The 23,895-nt window shown below is 33.7% G+C and overlaps 2 protein-coding genes across 2 annotated transcripts in view; both read right to left on the minus strand.

Annotated features, from left to right (window-relative positions):
• Positions 1–10,490, minus strand: part of ppil2 (peptidylprolyl isomerase (cyclophilin)-like 2) — a 52,590-nt gene extending 42,100 nt beyond the window's left edge. Inside the window, exons 1-7 of the mRNA XM_073840379.1 lie at positions 10,357–10,490; positions 9,943–9,992; positions 8,975–9,020; positions 8,673–8,735; positions 7,326–7,377; positions 904–955; positions 668–759 (exon numbers count right to left, since the gene is read on the minus strand). Of these exons, the coding sequence (XP_073696480.1) occupies positions 668–759; positions 904–955; positions 7,326–7,377; positions 8,673–8,735; positions 8,975–9,020; positions 9,943–9,992; positions 10,357–10,388 (387 nt within the window). The 5' untranslated portion in view covers positions 10,389–10,490. The remainder of the gene's footprint in view (positions 1–667; positions 760–903; positions 956–7,325; positions 7,378–8,672; positions 8,736–8,974; positions 9,021–9,942; positions 9,993–10,356) is intronic.
• Positions 10,491–12,791: 2,301 nt separating this feature from the next.
• On the minus strand, positions 12,792–23,489 carry gal3st1a (galactose-3-O-sulfotransferase 1a). The gene is made up of 3 exons (XM_073840846.1): positions 23,058–23,489; positions 18,185–18,345; positions 12,792–15,815 (listed from the first exon to the last, which is right to left on the minus strand). Exons 2-3 carry the CDS (start codon positions 18,313–18,315, stop codon positions 14,663–14,665), a joined length of 1,284 nt encoding a protein of 427 aa, XP_073696947.1. The 5' UTR covers positions 18,316–18,345; positions 23,058–23,489; the 3' UTR covers positions 12,792–14,662.
• Positions 23,490–23,895: the final 406 nt, after the last annotated feature.

The following is a 23,895-nucleotide window of genomic DNA, read 5'->3' on the forward strand; positions in this document are numbered from 1 at the left end:
ATATATATATATATATATATATATATATAATATATATATATATATATATATATTTTTTTTTTTTTTTTTTTTTAATTTAATTAATGGATTTATAATTTATTTATAAAAAGATATATTTAGAAATATTTATTTATATGATCATTTTCATAATTTTAATAAATAAATGTTTTTATTTTTTGGTAAACTATTCATTTAGTAGCAAATACAGACAATTAATTTTAAAACAAAATGGGTAAAAAAAAACTGTTTTGGGTCTAAGAAACATTGTAAGTGGACTTCAGAGAAAAAATAAAATGCTTTGGAAGTATTGATTATGGGATGTGACCCTGACATTTGTAGCAATACCCAAAAATACACTGTATGGGTCAAAATTGTCTTTTATGCCAAAAAAAAACAAATATGGATTGCTAAGAACTTCATTTAGACAACTAAAGGTGATTTTCTCAATATTTTGATCTTTTTGTACACTTAAGATTCCAGATTTTCAAATAGTTGTATCGCAGCCAAATAGTGTAAATAAAATAAGCATAAATGAAAGGTTATTTATTCAGCTTTTACATAATGTATAAATCTTAATTTAAAACAAAATGACCCTTATGACTGATTTTGTGGTCCAGGGTCACATATAAGAAGGCCCTTGAACAATTTGGGATGTATTGTGTTTTACCTCATAAGAGAAAACATTTCCTGTGACTTTGTTGGTAACGATGTGGGAGTTGTTTGTGAACACTGTGTAAAGCACAGGACAGTGGTACTTCCCTAAAGTACAGGAGAGAAAGACACAAAATGCACTGTAGAGGACTTCAATCCATTATCTCTTGTCATTAGGCACATATTAGGTTGACGCAGACCAGGTAAGAGGATCACGATCGCGCACGTACACACACACACAAACATATTTACCTTCATTGTTTTTGCTGAAGTTAAGCTTGATGAGGGATTTAGCCTCAAGCTTCTACAGAAAGAGAGAAAAACAGGAGGTTAAGGAGTTATCTCTGTCAGACTTTGGCTTTCAGACACACCTACTTTTCAAACATAATGCATCATACCCTGTGTCATTGTGTTTAATTATTAAGAATGAATTGCCTGATTCATATAGCACATGTTTGGGCAATGATAAGACAAGACAACAACAGAATAGCAGTCATTTTAATCACCATCAGTATGAGCAAAGAAAGATTCATATGGCTGGCTAAAGTGCTGTTAAGTGCTGGCTGGTTTATTTTTCAGCATATAGTAAAACTGTGACTCATAAATAATATTTAAAAGTGATTTACACCACCGTTTAAAAATTCAGGGTCAGTTTGATTAAAAATGTTATTTTTTACAATGCTAATATACATTATGACACAAAAGTGAGTACACCCCTCACATTTCAGCAACCATTTTAGTATATCTTCTTACAGGACAATACTATAGAAATGAAACTTGGTATATTTTAGAGTGGTCAATGCGCAGCTTGTATAGCACTACAGATTTATTGTGCTATATAGATTTATTGTTAAAATAACTGAACATACAGCTATTATTGTCAAAAAGCTGGCAACAAAAGTGAGTACACCATAGATCACAAAGTGTCAATATATTGTGTTACTAGGATCCTCTTCCACTCCTCACGGAGCTGCTGGATGTAAGACACATGGTGCTTCTCCACCTTACACTTGAGGATGCCCCGCAGGTGTTTAATAGGGTTCAGGTCTGGAGACATATTGGCCACCTCATTACCTTCACCTTCAGCTTCCTCAGAAGGCAGTTGTCATCTTGGTGGTGTGTTTGGGATTGTTATGTTGGAAAACTGCCTTTCTGCATAGTTTCTGGAGGGAAGACATCATGTTCTACTTCAGAATGTACAGTACATAATGGAACCCACGTTTCCCTCAATGAACTGCATCTCCCCAGTACCAGCAGCCCTTACGCAGCCCTAGACCATGATGCTACCACCACCATGCTTGACTCTAGGCAAGACACAATTTTCTTGGTACTCCTCACACATGCTGGACACCATCTGAGCCAAACAAGTTTATCTAATAGTCTCATCAGAGCACAGGACATGGTTTCAGTAATTCATGCTCTTGGACAGGTTGTCTTCAGCAAACTGTTTGCAAGCTTTCTTGTGAGCCAGCTTCAGGTGAGGCTTCCTTTTGGGACGATGCCTATGCAAACCAACTTGTTGCAGTGTGCGGCGTATGGTCTGAGCATTGACAAGCTGACCTTCTACTTCTGCAACCTTTAAAGCAATGCTGGCACTCATGTATCTATTGTTGAAAATCAGGTTCTGCACCTGATGCACAGAACGAGTGCTCAACTTCGTTGATTGACCCTTGCAAGGCCTGTTCCACTGTAGTGTAACTCGGTTTCAGGGTGTTACTGAACCTCTAATAGCCTTGGCCATCTTTGTGGAGAACAACAATTCAAATTCTCAAATCCTCAGAGATTTCTTTGCCATGAGATGCCTGTTGAACATCCAGTGGTCAGTATGAGAGAATTGTACTTAAAGCATACACAACTTTGTATGGTCCTGTCAAGCAGACAAAAACATAAACATGATGAATAGCACATGTGGCTTTGCATGGTTAAACAACATACCATTGTTATCACTTAGGGTGTACTCACTTTTGTTGCCAGCTATTTTGACAATAATGGCTGTATGTTGAGTTATTTTCAGAGGACAGTAAATCTATACTGCTATACAAGCTGCACATTGACTACTCTAATATATAATTCACGTTTCATTTCTATAGTATCGTCCCTTGAGAAGATATACTAAAATGGTTGCTGAAATGTGAGGGGTGTATTCACTTTTGTGAGATACTGTAGATTATTCTTCAGGTCTACTTTAAGTAAACCATTTGTGGTTGGTGCCACTAGTGGCTTTAAACTTGATGACAAAGGATTGTCTGCATTATACATTTAAACCGACCACACCCTGATCCAGTGACACACTGATTCAGACTGTGTCGGATACAGATCTTCATCCCCCAGGATTATTTCTCTTTAAGCCTTTCCCTCTTTGATAAAGCCAGCAGCTGGGAATCTGACTGCTAGACTCTGCCTCAGATTACAGATGGTTTGTGGACCACCTGATGGATACTGCAAACAAAAATGTCAGGAAATAGTTGAAATCACCAGTTGCAGTCTGACTGGCAGAATGGATTTTATCCATTGGAATTTGATTAGTCAATAGGCTTGATTGTACTGGCTAATACAATTTTCTCCCCATTTTATTTTTTAGATCAGCAAAAGAAGTGGAGTAAAACATTACATTCTGAATTATATTATGAATTTTGCACATTAAAAATAATGTGATTTTATGTCCCAAAAAATGCTTAGCTGTGCATTTACTGAATGAACACTGATGCATCGCTTTATTCTTCATTTATTATTATTTGTTTTTACTTATACAGCAAATCATTTTTTTTCCCATTGATCTGAATAAAAATGGCAGACATGCTTATTGAAAATGCAAATTCTTTCAGAAGGGCAGAAATATAGCGTTTTCTTAGTAACAGCAGTACACAAAGCAGCGCACCACTTGACTTCGAAACATGTAGCGATCATATTTATTAAATGAAATCACAGATTTTTTGAGATTATTGGTCATATTAAGCCATATCACAGTACTTGTCCTTTTGTCCCCAAATTTAAGACCTCTTGAAAACATAATTAAGACTTTCTTATACCATTTAAGACTTTTTATGTCCTTAAAGGATTAGTTCAATTCCAGAAAAGAAATTTACAGATAATCATCCCCTTGTCATCCAAGATGTTCATGTCTTTCTTTCTTCAGTCGTAAAGAAATTATGTTTTTTGATGAGTTTTTGGGAGTTTTTCTTCATACCCTGACTGTATTGACCCGGATCACACAGACTACACATGCGCATCATAGAGACGAGACAAGACGAGCATTTGAGGTTAAAAAGTATATAAATTGACAATGTGTTTAAAAAATAACCGATCGTTTCGCTAGATAAGACCCTTCTTCCTTGGCCCTTTAAAGCTGCATTTAAACTGGAAGTTCAAACTTGGGGTCACCATACATATCCTTTATATGGAGAGAAATCCTGAAATGTTTTCCTCAAAAAACAATTTCTTTATGACTAAAGAAAGAAAGATATGAACATCTTGGATGACAAGGGGATGATTATCTGTAAATATTTGCTCTGGAAGTAAACTAATCTTTTAAATGTGATCAGTTTAAGGACTTGCGGAAACCCTGATTTCAGTATTGTATTTTGTAGTGTAAAATAAAAATTGTAATGATTCATTTCAAATATTAACAATACAATCGGTAATTATTATTATTATTCAAATTAACTAGTTTCCTAAAACACCACTGCGAATGTAATGTGACACAACTAAACAACTAAAAATAAGCTCAAAATCACATTTACATTAAAATACAGCTACAATGTCAAAACTAAACACTAAAAAAGGTTGACATTTTACATTTACTCGCATCATGTCATGTGACCATTAACTGCCATAAGAGAACTGTGAATTTGCAAATGTGTCATTAAATTAATTAAATATTAATTTGAAATCTCAAAGGGTACTTCAAATGAATATTTTCTACTGGGCTGATGAAAAAAGGTTTGGGAATCCCTGTAGTAAGTAAACTTGCCTTGCCATATCAAAAACACACTGACACTTGAAAGATGCAATATGTGACCCTGGGCCACAAAACCAGTCATAAGGATCAATTTTTTTTAAAATTGAGATTTATACATCTAACTTCTAACATCATTTAACATCTGAAAGCTTAATAGATAAGCTTTCCATTGATGTATGTTTTGTTAAGATATTTGGCCGAGATGCAGCTATTTGAATAACTAAAATCTGACGGTGCAAAAAAAATCTAAATATTGAGAAAACCACCTTTAAAGTTGGCCAAATTAAGTTCTTAGCAATGCATGTTAATAATAAATTATGTTTTGATATGTTTATGGTAGGAAATTTACAAAATATCTTCAAGGAACATGATCTTTACTTAATATCCTCATGATTTCTGGCATAAAAGAAAAATCTATTATTTCTGGTCCAGGGTCACATATATATGAGTAATACAAAATAACATGTATTTGATTACCTGCCTCACTACTACCCATTAAAACAGAAATTTGCAAATCAGAACACATGAGAGCATGTGTTCTGCACAGAAGAACAAGTCCTGGCATGTCCAAAAGATTTCCCTAAAAGTCACTCTAACACACACACACACACACACACACACACACACACACACACACACACACACACACACACACACACACACACACACACACACACACACACACACACACACAGTCAGAGTCTGTGTTTCTCATCAGCCCTAGTCAACTCCAGCACTTACTTTCCTCCTCTCCATCTAGCGAGACAAATCAATCATGAATACTTCAGATAACACAGTCACACTGTGTGTACGAAAACACACACACACAAACTCACAGTGGCATGTCCAGACATGCTCTCACTAAATTGCACAGCTATGAAGATGTAAGGATGCATTACAGATGACAGCCATGTGCCTTAAAATTTGAAGCAAAGAAATACATTACGCTCTCTGTAAACATTCACACAACTTTCGCTGATGCTAGTGCTGACCGATCATGCATGCAGCCTGCACAGAGATCCTATAACTCCTATTCCATAAATTAAGAGTGCAGTGATGTGCGTCCAGCGAACTGATTATACAGCAACTTACACCCACATCCACTCCTGGCACACTGAACGCTGTTAGCCACCATCAGCGGGACTGTGAAATATCTTCTTTATAGTCTCAATAATGATTTCTAGATGGGTACAGTAATAGAGTATTTTCCCTCTAAGCAACACATTAAGCTTGAATACTCTCCAAAACATAAAATGAAACTCTCAAAGCAGAAAATACTTCCGTTTGGCAGCATGTAATGAAATTAAGATTATAAAAGGCTTTTTTGAAAGGTCGCTTTCATCTAATTTATTTTCCTCTTTTATTTTTATTCGTTTTTTAATGACATAGTAAATCAAGTCTTTGTTTTTACTGCTAATTTAATTTCGTACGCATCTGTTATGGTTATTTTGAAAAACTTTTGGGTACAATAGAGCATTTTCCCTCTAAGTGACAAATTAAGTGACTACAAAACATAAAATGAAACTCTCAAAGCAGAAAAAAAAAATACTGACTGGCAAATGTGTAATAAAATTATAATTATGAAAGGCTTTGGGTTATCTTAACATTTTATTTGCACAGTAACACTCTACAATAAGGTTCATTAGTTAACTACATTAGTTAACATAAACTAAGAATGAACAACCCTTTTAGTTAATGTTGATTTCAGCATTTTCTAATGCATTATTAAAATCATAATAAAAGTTAACATTAGTTTATGCACTGCGGACTTACATGAACAATGAACGCCTATTTTTATTAACTAACATTTACAAAGGGTTGTTGCTAGGTGGTTAGTTACTGGTGTTATTTTAGCAATAAAAATATGAAATTGTAGAAATATTATTTTAGTTTGGTTAATTTCAGTTTTTAGCTTTTATGTTGTACTTTATATTATGTACTATGGTATAATATAGACTTATTTAAATTTGAGCAATTTTGTTATCTGCTTTGGTCAATATAAATATTACATTATTATTTATTTTTATTATTAATATAATATATATATATATTTTTTTTTTAGCTTTTTTGTGATACAACTTTTGCAATTTTTTTAATTCAGTTTTAAATGTAATATTTATATTACATAAAGTTTTTTTTATTTTGTTTAGTTAACTGGTTACTGATCCAGGTTAAAAAAAGCCCCCATATATGAGGCTCAGGCTCCTAATTCAGGATGTTTTGGCCTAGTTTATTATCTAAAAGGTAAAAATCATTGTCTAATCACATAAAGAAGTTCCCACACATCTCTACTCAGCATGGCACATGATTTAAGGACTGTATCACAAACAAGATACTAGTTTATTACTTAGGGTAAGATGTTTTCCAACCCTAAATACAAGTTTGCCTTAACATCACTAAACATAATTCATTTTCTAAAACCTGCAGTGCTCTTTAAATCATGTGTATACCAAGAGATTCTGTTTTATAGCTTTGGATACTCTAGGATGCACAGGCAAGCACACAGATAGCATCATCTGGAGTTGATGATTTTGCAGTTTACTTGGTGTCATCAATCAAACGCTTGGCTTCTCCTCAAATGGAGTCTGACGCCCTCTAGTGGTTGAATCCATGCAGGATATTTTAACATAGTAAGCTGCTTCTTCTTAATGATTTTGAAGTGTATTGGTCAGTGTCAAATAAAACAATATATGATAAATTGGAATAACTGAATTACCTCTCCAGTTATGGGGTTGGTACCAAACTTCTTAATCCAAGGCACAATGCTCCTAGAGAGAAAACAAACGTTAATCTTTATTTATTGCATCAACACGCCACTTCAGATAATATGCACACTTCCATTCAAAAGTTTGGGGCATGCACTAAAAAAGTAAAATATAACTTCCCGATTTATTAAATATATAGGAAAGTAATTTATTTTGAAAAAAATATTGAAAAAACATTTTTTGGACTTTCTACTGTAAAAATAAAGAAACAATTTTAAAAAATATTTTGAAAATTCACAAAAAATAATATTTAATTTTACAAAAATGTAAAACTTTTCTTTTATATAACTTTATATTATATAACTTTTCTTTATATATAGGAAAGTTATTTTAAATTGTGATAACATTTTACAAAACTAAATTTATTTCTGTGATGCAAAGATGAATTTTCAGCATCATTACTTCAGAGTTTTCACATTATATGAGTCACATGATCCTTCAGATATCATTCTAACATGCTGATTTGCTGCTTAAGAAATATTTATCAATTTTGAAAACAGTTGTGTGGCTTAATATTTTTGTGGAACTAAAATATATATTTTCAGGATTTTTAAAAACACTTTCTACATTCTTTATTTTTGTCAATAGAAAGTAAAAAAAAAATGTTTTTTGTAACAACAAATTACTTTACTGTCACTTTTGATCAATTTAATGCATCCTTGCTAAATAAAAGTAATAATTTTACCTTCCTTAAACCTTTCAAGGGTAGTGCTTGTAATAATAAACATACGCTACTATAAATACGTATATAATAAATACATGTAAGCTATTATAAAATCATGAATACAAATGTGACCCTGGACCACAAAACCAGTAATGAAAATTTTTTGCAGTAAAAAAATTTTTTTTTTAATTGAGATAAATACAATACCTGAACACTGAACAAATACGCTTTGCATTGATATATATATATATATATATATATATATATATATATATATATATATGGCCGAGATACAACTATTTGAAAATCTGGAATCTGAGGATGCAAAAAAATCTAACTATTGAAAAAATAACCTTTAAAGTTGTCCAAATGAAGTTCTTAGCAATGCATATTACTAAGCAAATATTAAGTTTTGATATATTTATGGTAGAAAATTTACAAAATATCTTCATGGAACATGCTCTTTACTTAATAACCTAATAATTTTTAGCATAAAAGAAAAATCGATGCTATGAATTGTTGGCTATTGCTACAAATATACCCGTGCTACTTGTGACTGGTTTTGTGGTCCAGAGTCACAAATAACAGCTTTACAAATGACTCATTTTGATGTTGGTGAGAGTAATATACTCACATTAGATCAAAAACCACTCCATCCACCGTGCACATGGGATACTCAAAGGGCTGAAGAGACAAACTACGCAAGAGATGAGAGATAAAAAAAAATTAAAAGACTCATATATTAAAATAGATAAATAGGAGATAAGCATTTTAACATTCAAGGAAAAAATTGACACACAGAAGCTTTAACTCACATATAACTAATGAAAGCATCTCTGAGTTATGTAAATCCAATCTACTGTACTAGACCTAAATTACTGACCAGAAGAAACACAAATGACTTTTTTATCAAACATGAAAGTAGTGAAAACTCACCTGCAGTGATCAAAGGGCAGACGTCTGAAATTGGCTTGTGGGATTTCTATAAACATGACAACAAAAGGCTTATTTTACTAACCCCAGTGGGTTTCAATGGGGAAAAGCACCAGCAATATCAAACAAAAAGTGCACAAAATAAAACTTCATGCAGCGCAATCAATCAAACAACACGGCCGACAAAAAGGAAAACCAACAGCATTACATACTCTACCGTGCAAAATAATTTGGGGTTGGTAAGATTTTTTTTAAATGTTAAATATTAAAAGAAATATTGTGAAATATTATTAGGATATCTACAGTCTTCTGTTTTAATATATTTTAAAATGCAATTTATTCCTGTGATTCAAATCTGAATTTTTAGCATCACAACTCCAGTTCTCTATGACTATGTTACATGATCCTTCAGAAATCATTCTAATATGCTGATTTCTCTAAACATTTCTTATTATTTTTTTAATGTTAATACAGTTGTGCTGCTTAATATTTTAGTGAAAACCATGCATTTTTTTTTTTTAGAAAAACTCAAAAGAACATCCTTTACTTGAAACTGAAATCTTTTGTAACATTATAAATGGTTTTACAGTTACTTCCGGATCAATTTAATGCATCTTTGCTGAAAAAAACACCTTACTGGGCCCAAAATTTTGAATGGTAGTGTACATACCAAGGACCTGATTTATTTATTCATTCAGGCTTTTATTTCCCTGATACTGGGGAAACCAGTACACATTACAATATTTACTGTGTATAATTTTCCTCATATTATATTACATTACACTTTACTTTCTAAAGTAGAGTGTATACACTCTAAATATATGTACTGAAGTATGACATTTTGTCTAAACCGCAAATGTAACATAATCTCTGAATATAGCGTTTATTTGTTTAACTCATATTGTCAAATGTATCCCACAATGTTGTGTTAACTGCTTAATTTTTTAGTAGATTTAGACTAGTCTAAGTACCTGTTTTCTTCCCTCCATAAAACTGAGTGTATTCTGTACTTGTGATGTACCTGAAACAGACAGACGTAACGATTATTGAAATTATTGAAGAATCAAAATTAAACAAAACAATAAGAAACAGGAAGCAGTTCAATACTAAATAATACATTATAACGCTAAAACATAACTATAAAACATGATAACGTTACTGCAGTTGCAACTAGAAAGATGCTTGACAGCTAAACTTGTATGCAGTCTTAAGACAAACAGGTTATGAACCTCAGATTACACATAACACGATATAAATAAAGAATATATTGACTTTGTTTTCAGTGAAATCATCAGATAATATAACTAAATAATGCTCAACAGTTACTGTTGAGTGCAAACACGTTATATTTTACTCGCGTTATGTTTCATTTCAACGCAACTCACATCTTATCTTTCTGATGCTGTCTTTTCCCCATTTTTGTGGATAAAGAAGTGGCAGTAAATAAAAAATAAAAGTTTATAAACGCTCAAACAACCAACACAAAACCTCCGACTGTTTAAAACACACTTCCGGCTGGCGTTCGGTGAGACAGTAAAATGGGTCCGACGTGAAACGGAAGAACGTTTTTTATTTTCCTTTTCGGGATGGAATAATCAGATCATTTAAAAATCTGAAAACATACTGAATGACGCTCATGTTAATCTGAAAAAGCCTTGGGACTGATTTAAAGCTATAATATATATACTTTATTTATGTTAATTGGATCTAGCGATCTGTCTACATTTCTATCTGTCTGTCTTTTGACTGGAAAAAAAATTGCTGAGCTTTATTATAAATAAAATCTTTGCTTTATATTACATTTTCTTTCAGCGTAAATATGGTTATTATTGTTACTTAAAACTAAAACCACATACACACACATACAACGTTGCCAAGTCAAGATTTTCATTGAGTTGAATGAAGCAGGCTGCTAAGAAGACTAAAACGAAGCTGAAAAAATCTGGATACAATCATAAATCAATCAATCAATGAAACAGATAAATAAAAATGAAGAAAACTTTAACAAAAAACACACATTAAAATTAAAATAAAAACAGAAAACATATAAAATAAAAACTAACTTAAAACATTTTATCAATGATGCTAAAATTAGTAATTAGTAATTAGTTAGCTCACTGTCACATCACATAACCACAAATGTTTTCATTTATAACCCTTAAAACACATTATGGTTCTTCCTCCAGGCCTACTGACATTTTTGGGGGAATGAACATTCAAGTTATATACAGTTGAGGTCAAAAGTTTACATACACCTTGCAGAATCTGAAAAATGTTAATTATTTTACCAAAATTAGAGAAATCATACAAAATGCATGTTATTTTTTCATTTAGTACTGACCTGAATAAGATATTTCACATAAAAGACGTTTACATATAGTCCACAAGAGAAAATAATAGTTGAATTTATAAAAATTACCCCATTCAAAAGTTTACATACACTTGATTCTTAATACTGTGTTGTTACCAGAATTATATGAATTATGTGGGTCTTTTTGTTTGTTTTTTTGGTGATAGTTGAGTCCCTTGTTTGTCCTGAACAGTTAAACTGCCAGCTGTTATTCAGAAACATCCTTCAGGTCCCACAAATTCTTTGGTTTTCAGCATTTTTGTGAATTTGAACCCTTCCAACAATGACTGTATGATTTTGAGATCCATCTTTTCACACTGAGGACAACTGAGGGACTCATGCATCTATTACAGAAGGTTCAAACGCTCACTGATTCTCCAGAAGGACAAAACGATACATTAAGAGCCAGGGGTGTTTCCCGGAAGACAAAATAAGTTACATTTACCCTGATCTTCAAATTCAAAAAGTTTTAACCCCTTGCATAATTTTTCCTTCTGGAGCATCAGTGAGTGTTTGAAACTTCTGTAATAGTTGCATATGAAACCCTCAGTTGTCTTCAGTGTGAAAATCTTAAAATTATATAGTCATTGTTGCTGTCAAAAATGCTGAAAACCCTGCTGAAAAAAAACAGCTAAAACCTACCTAGGCTGGTTGGTTGGTCTTAGCTGGTCTCCTAGCCTGGACAGGCTGGTCAGGCTGGTTTTAGCTTGTGATCTCCCAGCCTGACCAGCTTAAACCAGCCTGGCCAAAAAAGCGTCCAAAACCCCTCTAAAACCAACCTGCTGACCAGCTATGACCAGCTAAAACCAGACAACCAGTCTAAGCTGGTTTTAGCTGTTTTTTTTTTCAGCAGGGAAACCAAAGAATTTGTGGGACCTGAAGGATTTTTTTGGAGAACAACAGGCAGTTTTACTGTTTAGGACAAATAACGGGCTGTGGATCAAAAAACAGCTGTGGATAATTTAAGTAACAACACAGTATTAAGAATCAAGTGCATGTAAACTTTTGAATGGGGTCACTATTTTTTTCTCTTTTGGACTATATGTAAATTTCTTTTATGTGCAATATTTTATTCAAGTCAGTACAAATAAAAAATACCATGCATTTTGTATGATCCCGCTTATTTTGGTAAAATAATTAACATTTTGCGGATTCTGCAAGGTGTATGTAAACTTTTGACCTCAACTGTAAATGTATTTATGAAATCTTCCGCTACAGTACACTGCCAATCCTTTTTTCTTTTGGCATGAACGTAGAAAGGTCAGTCAAACAGAACAACTGCAACCACCAGAAGGTTTGTCAATCCTATTCATAATGCACATCAGCTCTATTTTTGTGAGAAGAGAATGTGTGTTTGTTCACGTACAATATAAACCAAAGACAAAAGAAATCAGCGTATTTATTCATTTATGCTTTCTGAACTCTGAAAGACAGAATAGATGTGATATCGAAACATGAGCGTGACACATGTATGTTACATAGTTTTTATTTTGTCATCTTTCACGGATTTCATTGCTGATCAGTGGCCTCTTACACAGGAAGCCCAACACGTCATCACAATTCAGTTTAAAAACACCTTTTCACTCAACATTCTTGCTAACTTGTCATTTATGTGATGATAACAGAAAAAGCTCAAGTTCTGAATGAGTTTAAACCAGTTTAAGAAATTATTGCTATTGCCATTGGCACCAACAATAAGAGCTTCAAAGAATGAGGTCATTCAACAGTAGTTGATTCATTTTTATGATTGATTCAAGCACCCACACACTAGGTACATGTAATACATAGTGGTGACTTACAGTACATTTCTCAACTCAAAACTAACTTGTTAAAGATGTGACTGTCACCACTTCTTGGGTAAGATTCATTTAAATATGAAAATGTTTTATTCAGTCATGTCTTTTAATGTTTTTATTTCTTTCTGACACAGAAAAACAGGTTTTAGGTCGGTTGTATACAAGTCCATAGAAGCTTTTTTCCACCACAGAATAAAAAATTGCAAGTTTTTTTTTTGACATTTTTTGTCAATTTTTTTCTTCCCCATTCTGACTTTTTTCTTAGATTTGCAAGTTTTTATCTCACAATTTAGATATTTTCCTCAATTTTTTTCTTCCACAATTCTGACTTTTCTTCTTAGAATTGCAAGTTTTTATCTCACAATTTAGTTTTCCACTCACAATTTAGAATATTTTTCTCACTTTTTTCTTCCACAATTCTGACTTTTCTTCTCAGACTTAAAAAATTCAATCTCTCAATTTAGAGTTTATCACTCACAATTCTGAACTCAATTCAGATTTTTCTTTTCAGAATTGCAAGTTTGTATCCCACAATTTAGAGTTTATTGCTTACAATTAAGAAATTTTTTCTCGTTTTTTTTCTTCCACAAATATTTTTTTCCCTCTTAGAATTGCAAGTTTTTTATCTCACAGTTCTGAATTTATAGCTTATAATTCAGACTTTTCTTGTCAAAATTGCGAGTTTATATTTTGCAATTTAGAGTTTTTATCTCACAATTCAGACATTTCTCAGATTTTTTCTATCACAATTCAGACTATGAGTTAATATCTCACAATTTCGAGTTACAGTATATCTTGCAATTCAGACACTTCTTTCACAGAATTAAATATATAAACTATGAATTGTGAGATATAAACTCACAAATCTAACCATTCAGATTTAATCACTCACAATTCATAAAATAAAGTTCATAAAATCTATAAACTGTGAATTGTGAGATATAAAATCACAAATCTTACAATTCAGAGCTATAGCTTATATTTTCTTCAACAATTCAATTCAATTCAATTCATTTTCTTTTCAAAATTGAGTTTATATTTTGCAATTTAGACTTTATAGTATATCTCACAATTTAGACTTTATATCTCCAATTCAGACACTTGAAGATACTGTGAATTGTGATATATAAACTTGCAATTCTGAGAAAAAAAGTCTCATTGTGATTATATAACTCACAATTGCAAGACGAAGAAGATAGAGAAGATATTGTAAGATAAAAAGTCACAATTATCTTTTTTATTTATTCATTTTTTTCTGGGCAGAAATAAGCCTGTTAAAAACAAACGAGTTATATTGAGATATAGTTCATATCTCACATTTCTGTGAAAAAAAGTCTAAATTGTGAGAAATAATCTCCGAATTGAAACTTGCAAAAGAAAATCAGAAAAATATTTGAATTGTAAGATATAAACTCAGAATTGCAAGAAACATTGTGAATTGTGAGATAAAATCACAATTACATTTCAATCTTTTATCATGTGGAGGAACCAGGCTTCCATAAAGTCAGTGCTGACCTTTCACCTTAGTAAAACATTTCTTCTAGGCTACCAGTGAAGGATCTCTCTAATGTGACCCCACAGTCTTGTTATCCACAGGTTGACGCCCATATCGGTGAGATACTGCAGCTCTGGCGTGAGCATCTTCCTGCAGAGCTTTTGATGGGCTTTGTCAACATTCTTTTTCAGATTGTATCCCATAATCGACTTCTCACCGATGGGTTGCCACGGCTGCATGGAAGTCTCCAAGATGCTTCCTGCATCAACAGCATGGCCTCCTTCAATGCAGATGGAAGTCATTTCTGCATTTCTGCGCTGCAGCTCGGCAACATCTCTCACCATGCGATCACGGCCGTAAGCGTCCACTTTTTGCCAGAAGGTGGCGTTGAAATACTGGTAAAGCTTCCAATCGATGGCGTTCCATTCCAGGGCTTTGGCCCTGAGCTCTGGAGTCAGTTTAGAAATGGTTGAACCTTTCCGGGCATTGAGTTTGAAGAAAAGCAAGTCCTCCATGTCCCAGCAGAGGGCGTCCTTGAGCAGGATAAGTGACTCCTCGAAATACTCCACAAGCATGACCAAATGGAAGCGCTTGGAGATTGCATGAATTGCCTTGTCCACTTTCGGGTCATCTGGATGTAAGTTATTATCCTGTCCGAAGTCAAAGAAAAGCAAGTTTTTCAGATAAAACGAATTGAAACCCTCCGGGTCATAGTAAAGCTTTGGATCCATCAGGAATTCTCTCAGCTTATCATCTCCAGAAAGCTTCCAAGTGAGAGGTACAACGCGTCCAAAATAGTGGAACGAGGACTCAGCGAGATGAGCCGGGTCCCGGAGGATTGTAATGTACGAGGTGTCGGCTGGAAGCACTTTGGCCACCTCAGCAGCATTGAAACGCATGTGATTACAGATGATGTTGAAACACATTCCGGGCCTGTAGTCCTTCACCTGTGAGCGATGGAAAGGGGACGGGTAAAAGAAGTCATTGCGGCTGTTGGGGAAGGCAAATTTGAGGTGGTGTTTTTCACCAAAGCGAAATAGGATGTTGAGGAAAGTGCTGCTAGCTGTTTTATGGGTTTTCATGAACATGATGTCCACTTTTGGAGTGCAGATTCGCTGCCCAGAGGCATGATGGGAGCTGTTAGAGATAGTTGAGGAGTGGGCAGCCGAGGGGCGATGAGCACATGAGTAAGGCACTGGGACCCTGTAAACAAAAATGAAGAAAAAATATTGTAATTTGAATGGATTTTAGATGTATTTGTACTTCTTCACTATATTCATGAAACAGATAAATGAACCCTACAAAAAATGCTGCTATGAGAAAAAGTTTATTCATATTTTTCCCTAACGTCAAAAAGTGTATATATATATATATATATATATATATATATATATATATATACATACATACACACATAATATTAAAAATATTGTGCTTTATTGCACATTATTTTATTGACAATTGACAATTAAGGACCTATATAGACAGATAGATAGATAGATAGATTTCAGCTTTGATTTCAGAATTCAGCTTTGCATCACAGGAAAGAATTATACTATATTTAATCATACTATTATACTAATTAAGTATATGTGACCCTGGACCACAAAACCAGTCTTAAGTCGCTGGGGTATATTTGTAGCAATAGCCAAAAATACATGGCATGGGTCAAAATTATTGATTTTTCTTTTATGCCAAAAATCATTAAGAAATTAAGTAAAGATCATGTTCCATGAAGATTTTTTGTAAAATTCTTACTATAAATATATCAAAATGTAATTTTTGATTAGTAATATGCATTGTTAAGAACTTAATTTGGAGAACTTTAAAGGTGATTTTCTCAGTATTTTGATTTTTTTGCACCCTCAGATTCCAGATTTTCAAATAGATGTATCTCGGCCAAATATTGTCCTATCCTAACAAACCATATATCAATAAAAAGCTTATTTATTGAGCTTTCATATGATGTATACAGCTTAGTTTTGTAAAATTTAACCTTATGACTGGTTTTGTGGTCCAGTGTGTGTGTGTGTGTGTGTGTGTGTGTGTGTGTGTGTGTGTGTGTATATGTGTTAATTTAACTAAAGGAAAGGAAGGAAAGGAAAGGAAAGGGGGTGAGTGAGGCCAAGTATGGTGACCCATACAAGGAATTTGTGCTCTGCATTTAACCCATCCAAGTGCACACACACAGTAGTGAACACACACACACCGTGAACACACACCCGGAGCAGTGGGCAGCCATTGCTGCGGCGCCCGGGGAGCAGTTGGGGGATCGGTGCCTTGCTCAAGGGACTCACCTCAGTCGTGGTATTGAGGGTGGAGAGAGTGCTGTACATTCACTCCCCCCACCTACAATCCCTGCCGGACCTGAGACTCGAACCTGCAACCTTTGGGTTACAAGTCCGAATCTCTAACCATTAGGCCACGGCTGCCCTAATTAACTAACTAAAATTTTAGTTTTAAACAATCTTTCCTGTCTGGATACAGAATATCTATAGGATAATACAGAATAATTAGGGAGAAATTATCATTATAATAATATTATTAATTATTATTATTAATAACTGTCATGAAAATTGCAACATAATGCAGAACTACTTTATTTTCTTTATGAATATGAAGATCATTTATTTTTGTATTCTTTTGATTTTGGGATGAAATACACTGTCATTCAAAAGTTTGGGATCAGTAAGACTTGTAATGTTTTTTTTTAAGTCTCTTATGCTCATCAAGGCTGCATTTATTTGATCAAAAATACAGAAAAAAACCCCCAGTAATATTATGAAATGTTATTACAATACAAAATATGGTTTCTATTTTAATAAACTTTAAAACATCATTTATTTCTGTGATACAATTCTGAATTTTAAGAATCATTACTCCAGTCTTCAGTGTCAACTGATCCTTCAGAAATCATTCTAATATGCTTTATTATCAGTGCTGGCAACAGTTGTGCTGCTTTATATTTTTTTGAAACCTGTGATTCTTTTTTCAGGATTCTTTGATGAATAAAAAATTAAAAAGAATTTATTCAAAATATAGTATTTGCTATCACTTTTTATCAAGTTAAAACATCCTTGCTGAATAAAAGTATTAAGTTCTTTCAAAAAAAAAAAAAAAAAGAATAAAAATTTGCTGACTCCAAACTTTTGAACAGTAATGTATATTGTTAGAAAAGATTTTTATTTTATATAAACGCTGTTCTTTTTAACTTTTTATTCATCAAAGAATCCTGATCCAGGATTCCAAAAAAATAAAAATTAAGCAGCAAACTGTTTCCAGCACTGATAATAAATCAGCATATTAAAATGCTTTCTGAAGCATCATGTGACACTGAAGACTAAAAATCATGATGCTTAAAATTCAGCTTTGATCACAGGAATAAATTAGATTTTAATGTATATTAATAATATATCATAATGATATTTTATAATATTACTTTTTTTACTTTGTTTATTTTTGATCAAATAAACGCAGCCTTGATGAGCATAAGACTGATAAGCAAACTTTTGAATGGCACTGAAACTTGAACTTGTACCTTATTCTTGTTCAAAATACATAAAGGGACTCACTCTTGCAGGCCAAACTGGACCTCTGGCGCTGACAGGCAGTACAAAAGAATCATGCAGGTGGTCAGGAGTGCCCCCAGGATCAGTCCCTTACAGATGGACCTCCACTGCCTGACTGGCTTTCCAACCATCATAGCTGCCTGGTTGGACCCTGAAAGAAAACCCTGAAGCAAAGAGAAAGAAGCTTTAGCTATGATTTAGTGCTACTGTGTGCAACTTCATCATTATATCTCTAAAGGCCTTTTTACGTAGATATAGTCAAATGTGCTGCGCTATGTGCTGTGCTTACGTATGCAGAGTCCTCTAGTGCTGCCAGCATTTGGTTATCGAAGCATTTCTAGTGTGCTAAAAGATATTCGTCACCATTTCCTCAAGTGCCCAATTATTTAGGTACACCGCTGCTCACTAAATTGCTTTTTTCCCCTGAGTTCAGCCATGCGATCTACATCTGCTCAACACTTACTTATGTGGGGATCAGCAGTGGCATTGCAGGTAATTCAGATATGTGGTCATATAAAACCAGTCATAAGTGGCATGGGTATATTTGCAGCAATAGCCAACAATACATTGTATGGGTCAAAATTATCATTTTTTCTTTAATGGCAAAAATCATTCGAATATTAGGATCACGTTCCATTTAGATATTTGGTAAATTTCCTTCCGTAAATATATCAAAACTTAATTTCTGATTAGTAATATGCATTGCTAAGAATTTTATTTGGACAACTTTAAAGGTAATTTTATCAATATTTAGAATTTTTGCACCCTCAGATTCAAGATTTTCAAATAGTTGTATCTCGGCCAAATATTGTCCTATCCTAACAAACCACACATCAATGGAAAGCTTATTTATTCTAAAAATCTCTATTTCATAAAAGTGACACTTACGACTGGTTTTGTGGTCAAGGTCACAAATAACACAGATATACCAGGTCGCTATTTATTGAAAGATATTCTCTATTTCCAATTAACAAATAGTTTCTATTGAAATAATGCTCTTTAAAGAAATCTGAACTAAAAATGATAATCTCATGAGAAGTTTTTCTTCTAATAAGCACACTTTTGGACTAAACACCCTGAGGGATGTAAACGACTCTGATGAGAAGCAGACAAGAGTTTGGTTTTTGTTCTCAGTGGATGCATGAGGTTCATTTTTTATATGAAAGCATAGACTTAAAAAAGTGATAGTGACTATAAGGTGTTTGTAACAAAACAGAAGTCAAATGATTTAAAGACTTTGACCTTTATAATGATGTAGGCTATAGTTTGTTAAGATTAAATAATTACGTACAGTATTACTTTACTTGTGTAGTAAATATAAAAATATTTATTATATTATATATTTATTATAGATTGGAGCTGCACTTGCCTGCCCGAGTAGCGTTTCAAAGATGGTATTACCATTTGGTATTACCAAAGTCCCTTTAAGGGTATTCTATAGTCTTTGGTAATACTTATGTTATAGCGCTTCAGTTACCCAGATGTGCCGATATACAGTGTTCAGAGATCGCTGCCAATGACAACGACGAATGAGAGCACGGATATCGAGATTGACCAATCAAAAGCAGTTTAAAAAACGCTGTTAATAAAATATATATACTTTATATTTATCCGGATATATGTTTACTAATCTATCTATCTATGTATTATATATAAACTATCCACCTTTTTCTTCAACGGGGAAGTGAGCCTATGCGTGAGACTTTTATTCAGGTTCTTTATGCGCTACAGAGAAATAACAAATGAAGAGTAACAACGTGCAATAAACTGCAAAAATACTGTTATAGCACCAGCTGTGGCCCAATCTCCTTAAAACTTTTCGTGCTCACCAGGTTTTGTTAAGTTTTGCGTTTCCTTTAGACTTTATAGGATTTGGGTAAATTCAGAAAGGCCCCTTTTCTAAACGACCCCATTATAGCTACCTAAAGGGTGAATTTCTTTTTTTTATTATTATTATTATTATTGACCTAGAAAGTCTAGAGAATTGTACTGCAGTGTTTTTTTCCAGACTAAGTGAAAAACCTAGGAGTAGTTCACAAAAGTAGGTTTTTTACATCTTCTCAAGAATTCAACAAACAATTTGATTGACAGAAGTGGTTCTATAGGCAAAGTGGTCCGGAATGAGGCATTTTGTCATATGATACGAATATTGTGTGTATGTGCGAAAAACAGTGCAATGTACAAGCGTTTACGCTCTTGAAAAACACAATATCACTCCTTCCAGTGGCTAATTTCTTTTAAATCAAAGACCTTTGGGGCCATGAGTCAAACAGGCCCATCAAGATTCGTTCCGATCGGCCTCCGTTGACCTTGTCTAATAGGTGCTCAAAATTAATCGGCCAATGGCAGCCAATTTTTTTTTTTTTTTTCAGATACACAAATGCCTTTATAGACACTTGTGACACTTTTGACCAAGACTGTGCACAGAGATTTTCATGTCAATAGGACAAATTTTGGACAAAGTTGCGTAGGTATAGCCATTTTTAATTTTTTTCCCTCTTAAAGCGGGACCAAGTGGCAAGTCGTGCAACCTCAGATTGAGCTCTTACATAAGTGTCCTGAGTTTGGCAAAGATATCTTTCATCTGAACATTATGTTAAGGAGTTATAGGCATTTTACTAAAAGTGGCCCTGCCCCTTTCAAACGTTTTGGCGTCCCTTTGTGACGGTGAGTCAAAAGTTAGACTTTCTTTTGATAATTATTGATATTCACTCTCCAGAAAATCGTTCTTCACTGGTTTGGTTTTTATTGGGAACCCGAAAATTTTGCCAGGCTCACAATTGACACTGAGGCATGTGCTTTGTCTGGCGTTAGTCAAGGATTTTCAACGGCATAAGACACTTGATCCTGTGACTGACAGTTTAGGAGTTATGAGCGATTACGTACTTTTGATCGCTGTAGCGCCCCCATCAAGCCGATTGGGGCCAGGCTTGGTGGCGTTGTCGGTGGTGTGAGTACTACCATCCCTCCAAGATTCAAGACTCTACGACTTACGGTATGGTCTGCACGATCAGTTTTATTTGGAGACCATTCTAACAATTACCTAATAATATGGTAAGACACATAAATTTGTGTGTAAACTACCCACAAAATAAATGCAACTAACTCAAAAATATCTAAGATATTCTGATGCTGAGATGAATGCATTGCAGTTGCAGAGACAGCTACTGCAGGGGGTTCATTATGAGGGCCAGCTGTCCAGCGAATGAATTATGCATTCAGAAGAAAAGTGACACCGTCCACATCTCTTCATGCCTCATAGACCAGGATCGGATATCTGCGGTGCGCGGCCACAGGTGGATAACTTAATACTACCAGGAGAGCATGTTAGAAGCACTGACTACGACAGCCATATGCTGCAGATCACCGGCATCAAAAGATAGATAGAGAGACCAAAGGAAACAAAACTGTTTCTCTCAAAAACACCAGCGGAGACTAGAAATCTAGAAAGGGCAGAAGAAGTCTGAAGGAACCCATTGTTCTTATTTGCAGCAATCTCTAACCATGCATTTTTCAAAGTCATCCTTTGTTGACAGCAAAAACACAAACAACATCATCATTGTTTTGCTGATGGTCACGAATAAGGAGGATTTTACAGAACCACAAAGAATTACTACAGCAGCTGCAGCTCTAATTTAGGATCAAACTTATAAATGCATCTGGATATTTGTGGTCTTTGGAGATGTTGAATGTTATAGATGCATATAAACTGGGCAGTTTAAGTCATTTCTGCAAGCAATCTGATTCATTTCTGTGATTTAGCAAAGAATGTCACATGTGATACGCTATCTGAAGTGCTGCTGGCAAATTCATAACAGACAAGAAGCCACTGTAATGAAGTTTGATGATGGGATACAAATAGAATAATGGTTTCTTTTACTTTGCCACAATAAAGCAGTCAGATTGGGCAGCCTGATTATAGAGGAAAGTTTAGGAATGAAACGGATAGCGTTTCATTATTCAGCATTGTGAGGCCTCATGGTGATATAAAAGTGTTTTTGGAAATAAAACAAATGACATTCTATCAGCAAATTTGTTTATATTTAATCATAATAAAAAATTATATTTAATTTCTAATAAATAAATACATAAATATAAAAATAAATAAAAAGGCTTTCATAGAAAATATCTTGATTTAAATGCTTTTACCTCACCACATTTTTATTTATTTTATATTTAGCATCGTAAAAAAATAAATAAATAAAAAAATAACAATAATTTGATTTGCACTGTATTAATGTATAATAATTTTTATTCTTAACTGTTTTAATTTGTTTTAAATATTTTTAAAGTCATTTTAAAATATTTAAATTGCTTGTTTTTATTGTTGTGATTATTTTTTGTGATTATTTTAATTCCTTTCATATGTAAAGCACTTTGAATTACCATTGTGTATGAAATTTGTTATAAAAAATAAACTTTGCCTTGCCTAAATAAAATAAAATAATAAAACAAAGTAAAAATAAAAACATGCATTTTATTTCATTTTTCAGTAAAATATCTAAACATAAAATACTCTAAATATACTTGAACTAAAACTAAAAAATATCAAGGCTTTCACAGAAAAAACATCTAATTAAATTATTTTTCTCTCCACATTGGTGAATAATTAATTTTTTGTTTTAAAAAATATAACAGAATTTGGTGAGGTTTATGCTTAAACCCAGAAAACTTCTGACAACAATTAAATGTTTTAGTTGTGAGGATGTTTAGACTAAAAAATTGACATCAAAAATATTGATTAATACTTATTAATAAAATTTTGGCAGAGTTAAAGCTACTACAAACTTGTGTAAACAATTACAATACAATTACACAGTAAATATTCACCCAATATAATTTACATTGAAGATTAAAACATTGTATAATATCTTACCAAATCATGTAGATATCCCTTTCACAGCTTGATTGGCAGAAAAAGCGATGACTTTGTTAACAATGATGCATAGTCAAGGGAGGAAACACATTGATTCTTTCACAGTTAACTGTCCAGTCGTGTTATCCAAGGCCATCCAGATCTGTATCCCTCTTATCTTCTGTGAAATATCCAGGCGATCATTCACCCTGCACTCATACACACACACATACACCTGATGATTTTGAAGCCCCCGCCTCTCCTCTCCTCCTCCTCCGTCTGCACGCTGTAGAGCTGAGCTGGCTAAACTGCATACAGAAGAGGCTCGGCTTGCACTCTCTGTGACGCAAGACCGGCCGTCTGGGGACCTGCACTTGTCACTCTGTGAGTCTGTTTGCATTTGTGAATGAGCGTACAGGAGTAGATTGAAAACAGGTGAAGTTAGGATATGAAATAGCAAGACAGAAGGACAGAAAAAGAATAGCAGAGGAAGAGATTCAAAACTGAACAAGGTTAGTGAGAGAAAATGAGCAAGAGGGAGGGAAAGGGACAAAAGAAAAGGAGGAGGGATCTGTTCAAGGTGGAAACAGAGAGCTATTGAGAACAGATTGCTGGTTTGAAGTGGAAAAGTTGCTAGAAAGCGTAGTTAAATGCATGAGAGGGGACAATACAAAATTCTTGGTATACGAGTGTACACAAAGTCCCCAAACTGCACCAGCTTGCTTGGCTCATGTCCAAGTCACAAAAACACATTTTTATCATGGATCAAGTTTAATGACAAAATTAAATTAAACTGGTCAAGCAGTTTCACAGAAATGGTTTTGAAAGTGGGAGAGACACTTAACCATTATGCTGTTAC

Source organism: Garra rufa, chromosome 5 (assembly GCF_049309525.1).
Source record: "Garra rufa chromosome 5, GarRuf1.0, whole genome shotgun sequence".
Lineage (NCBI taxonomy): Eukaryota > Metazoa > Chordata > Actinopteri > Cypriniformes > Cyprinidae > Garra > Garra rufa.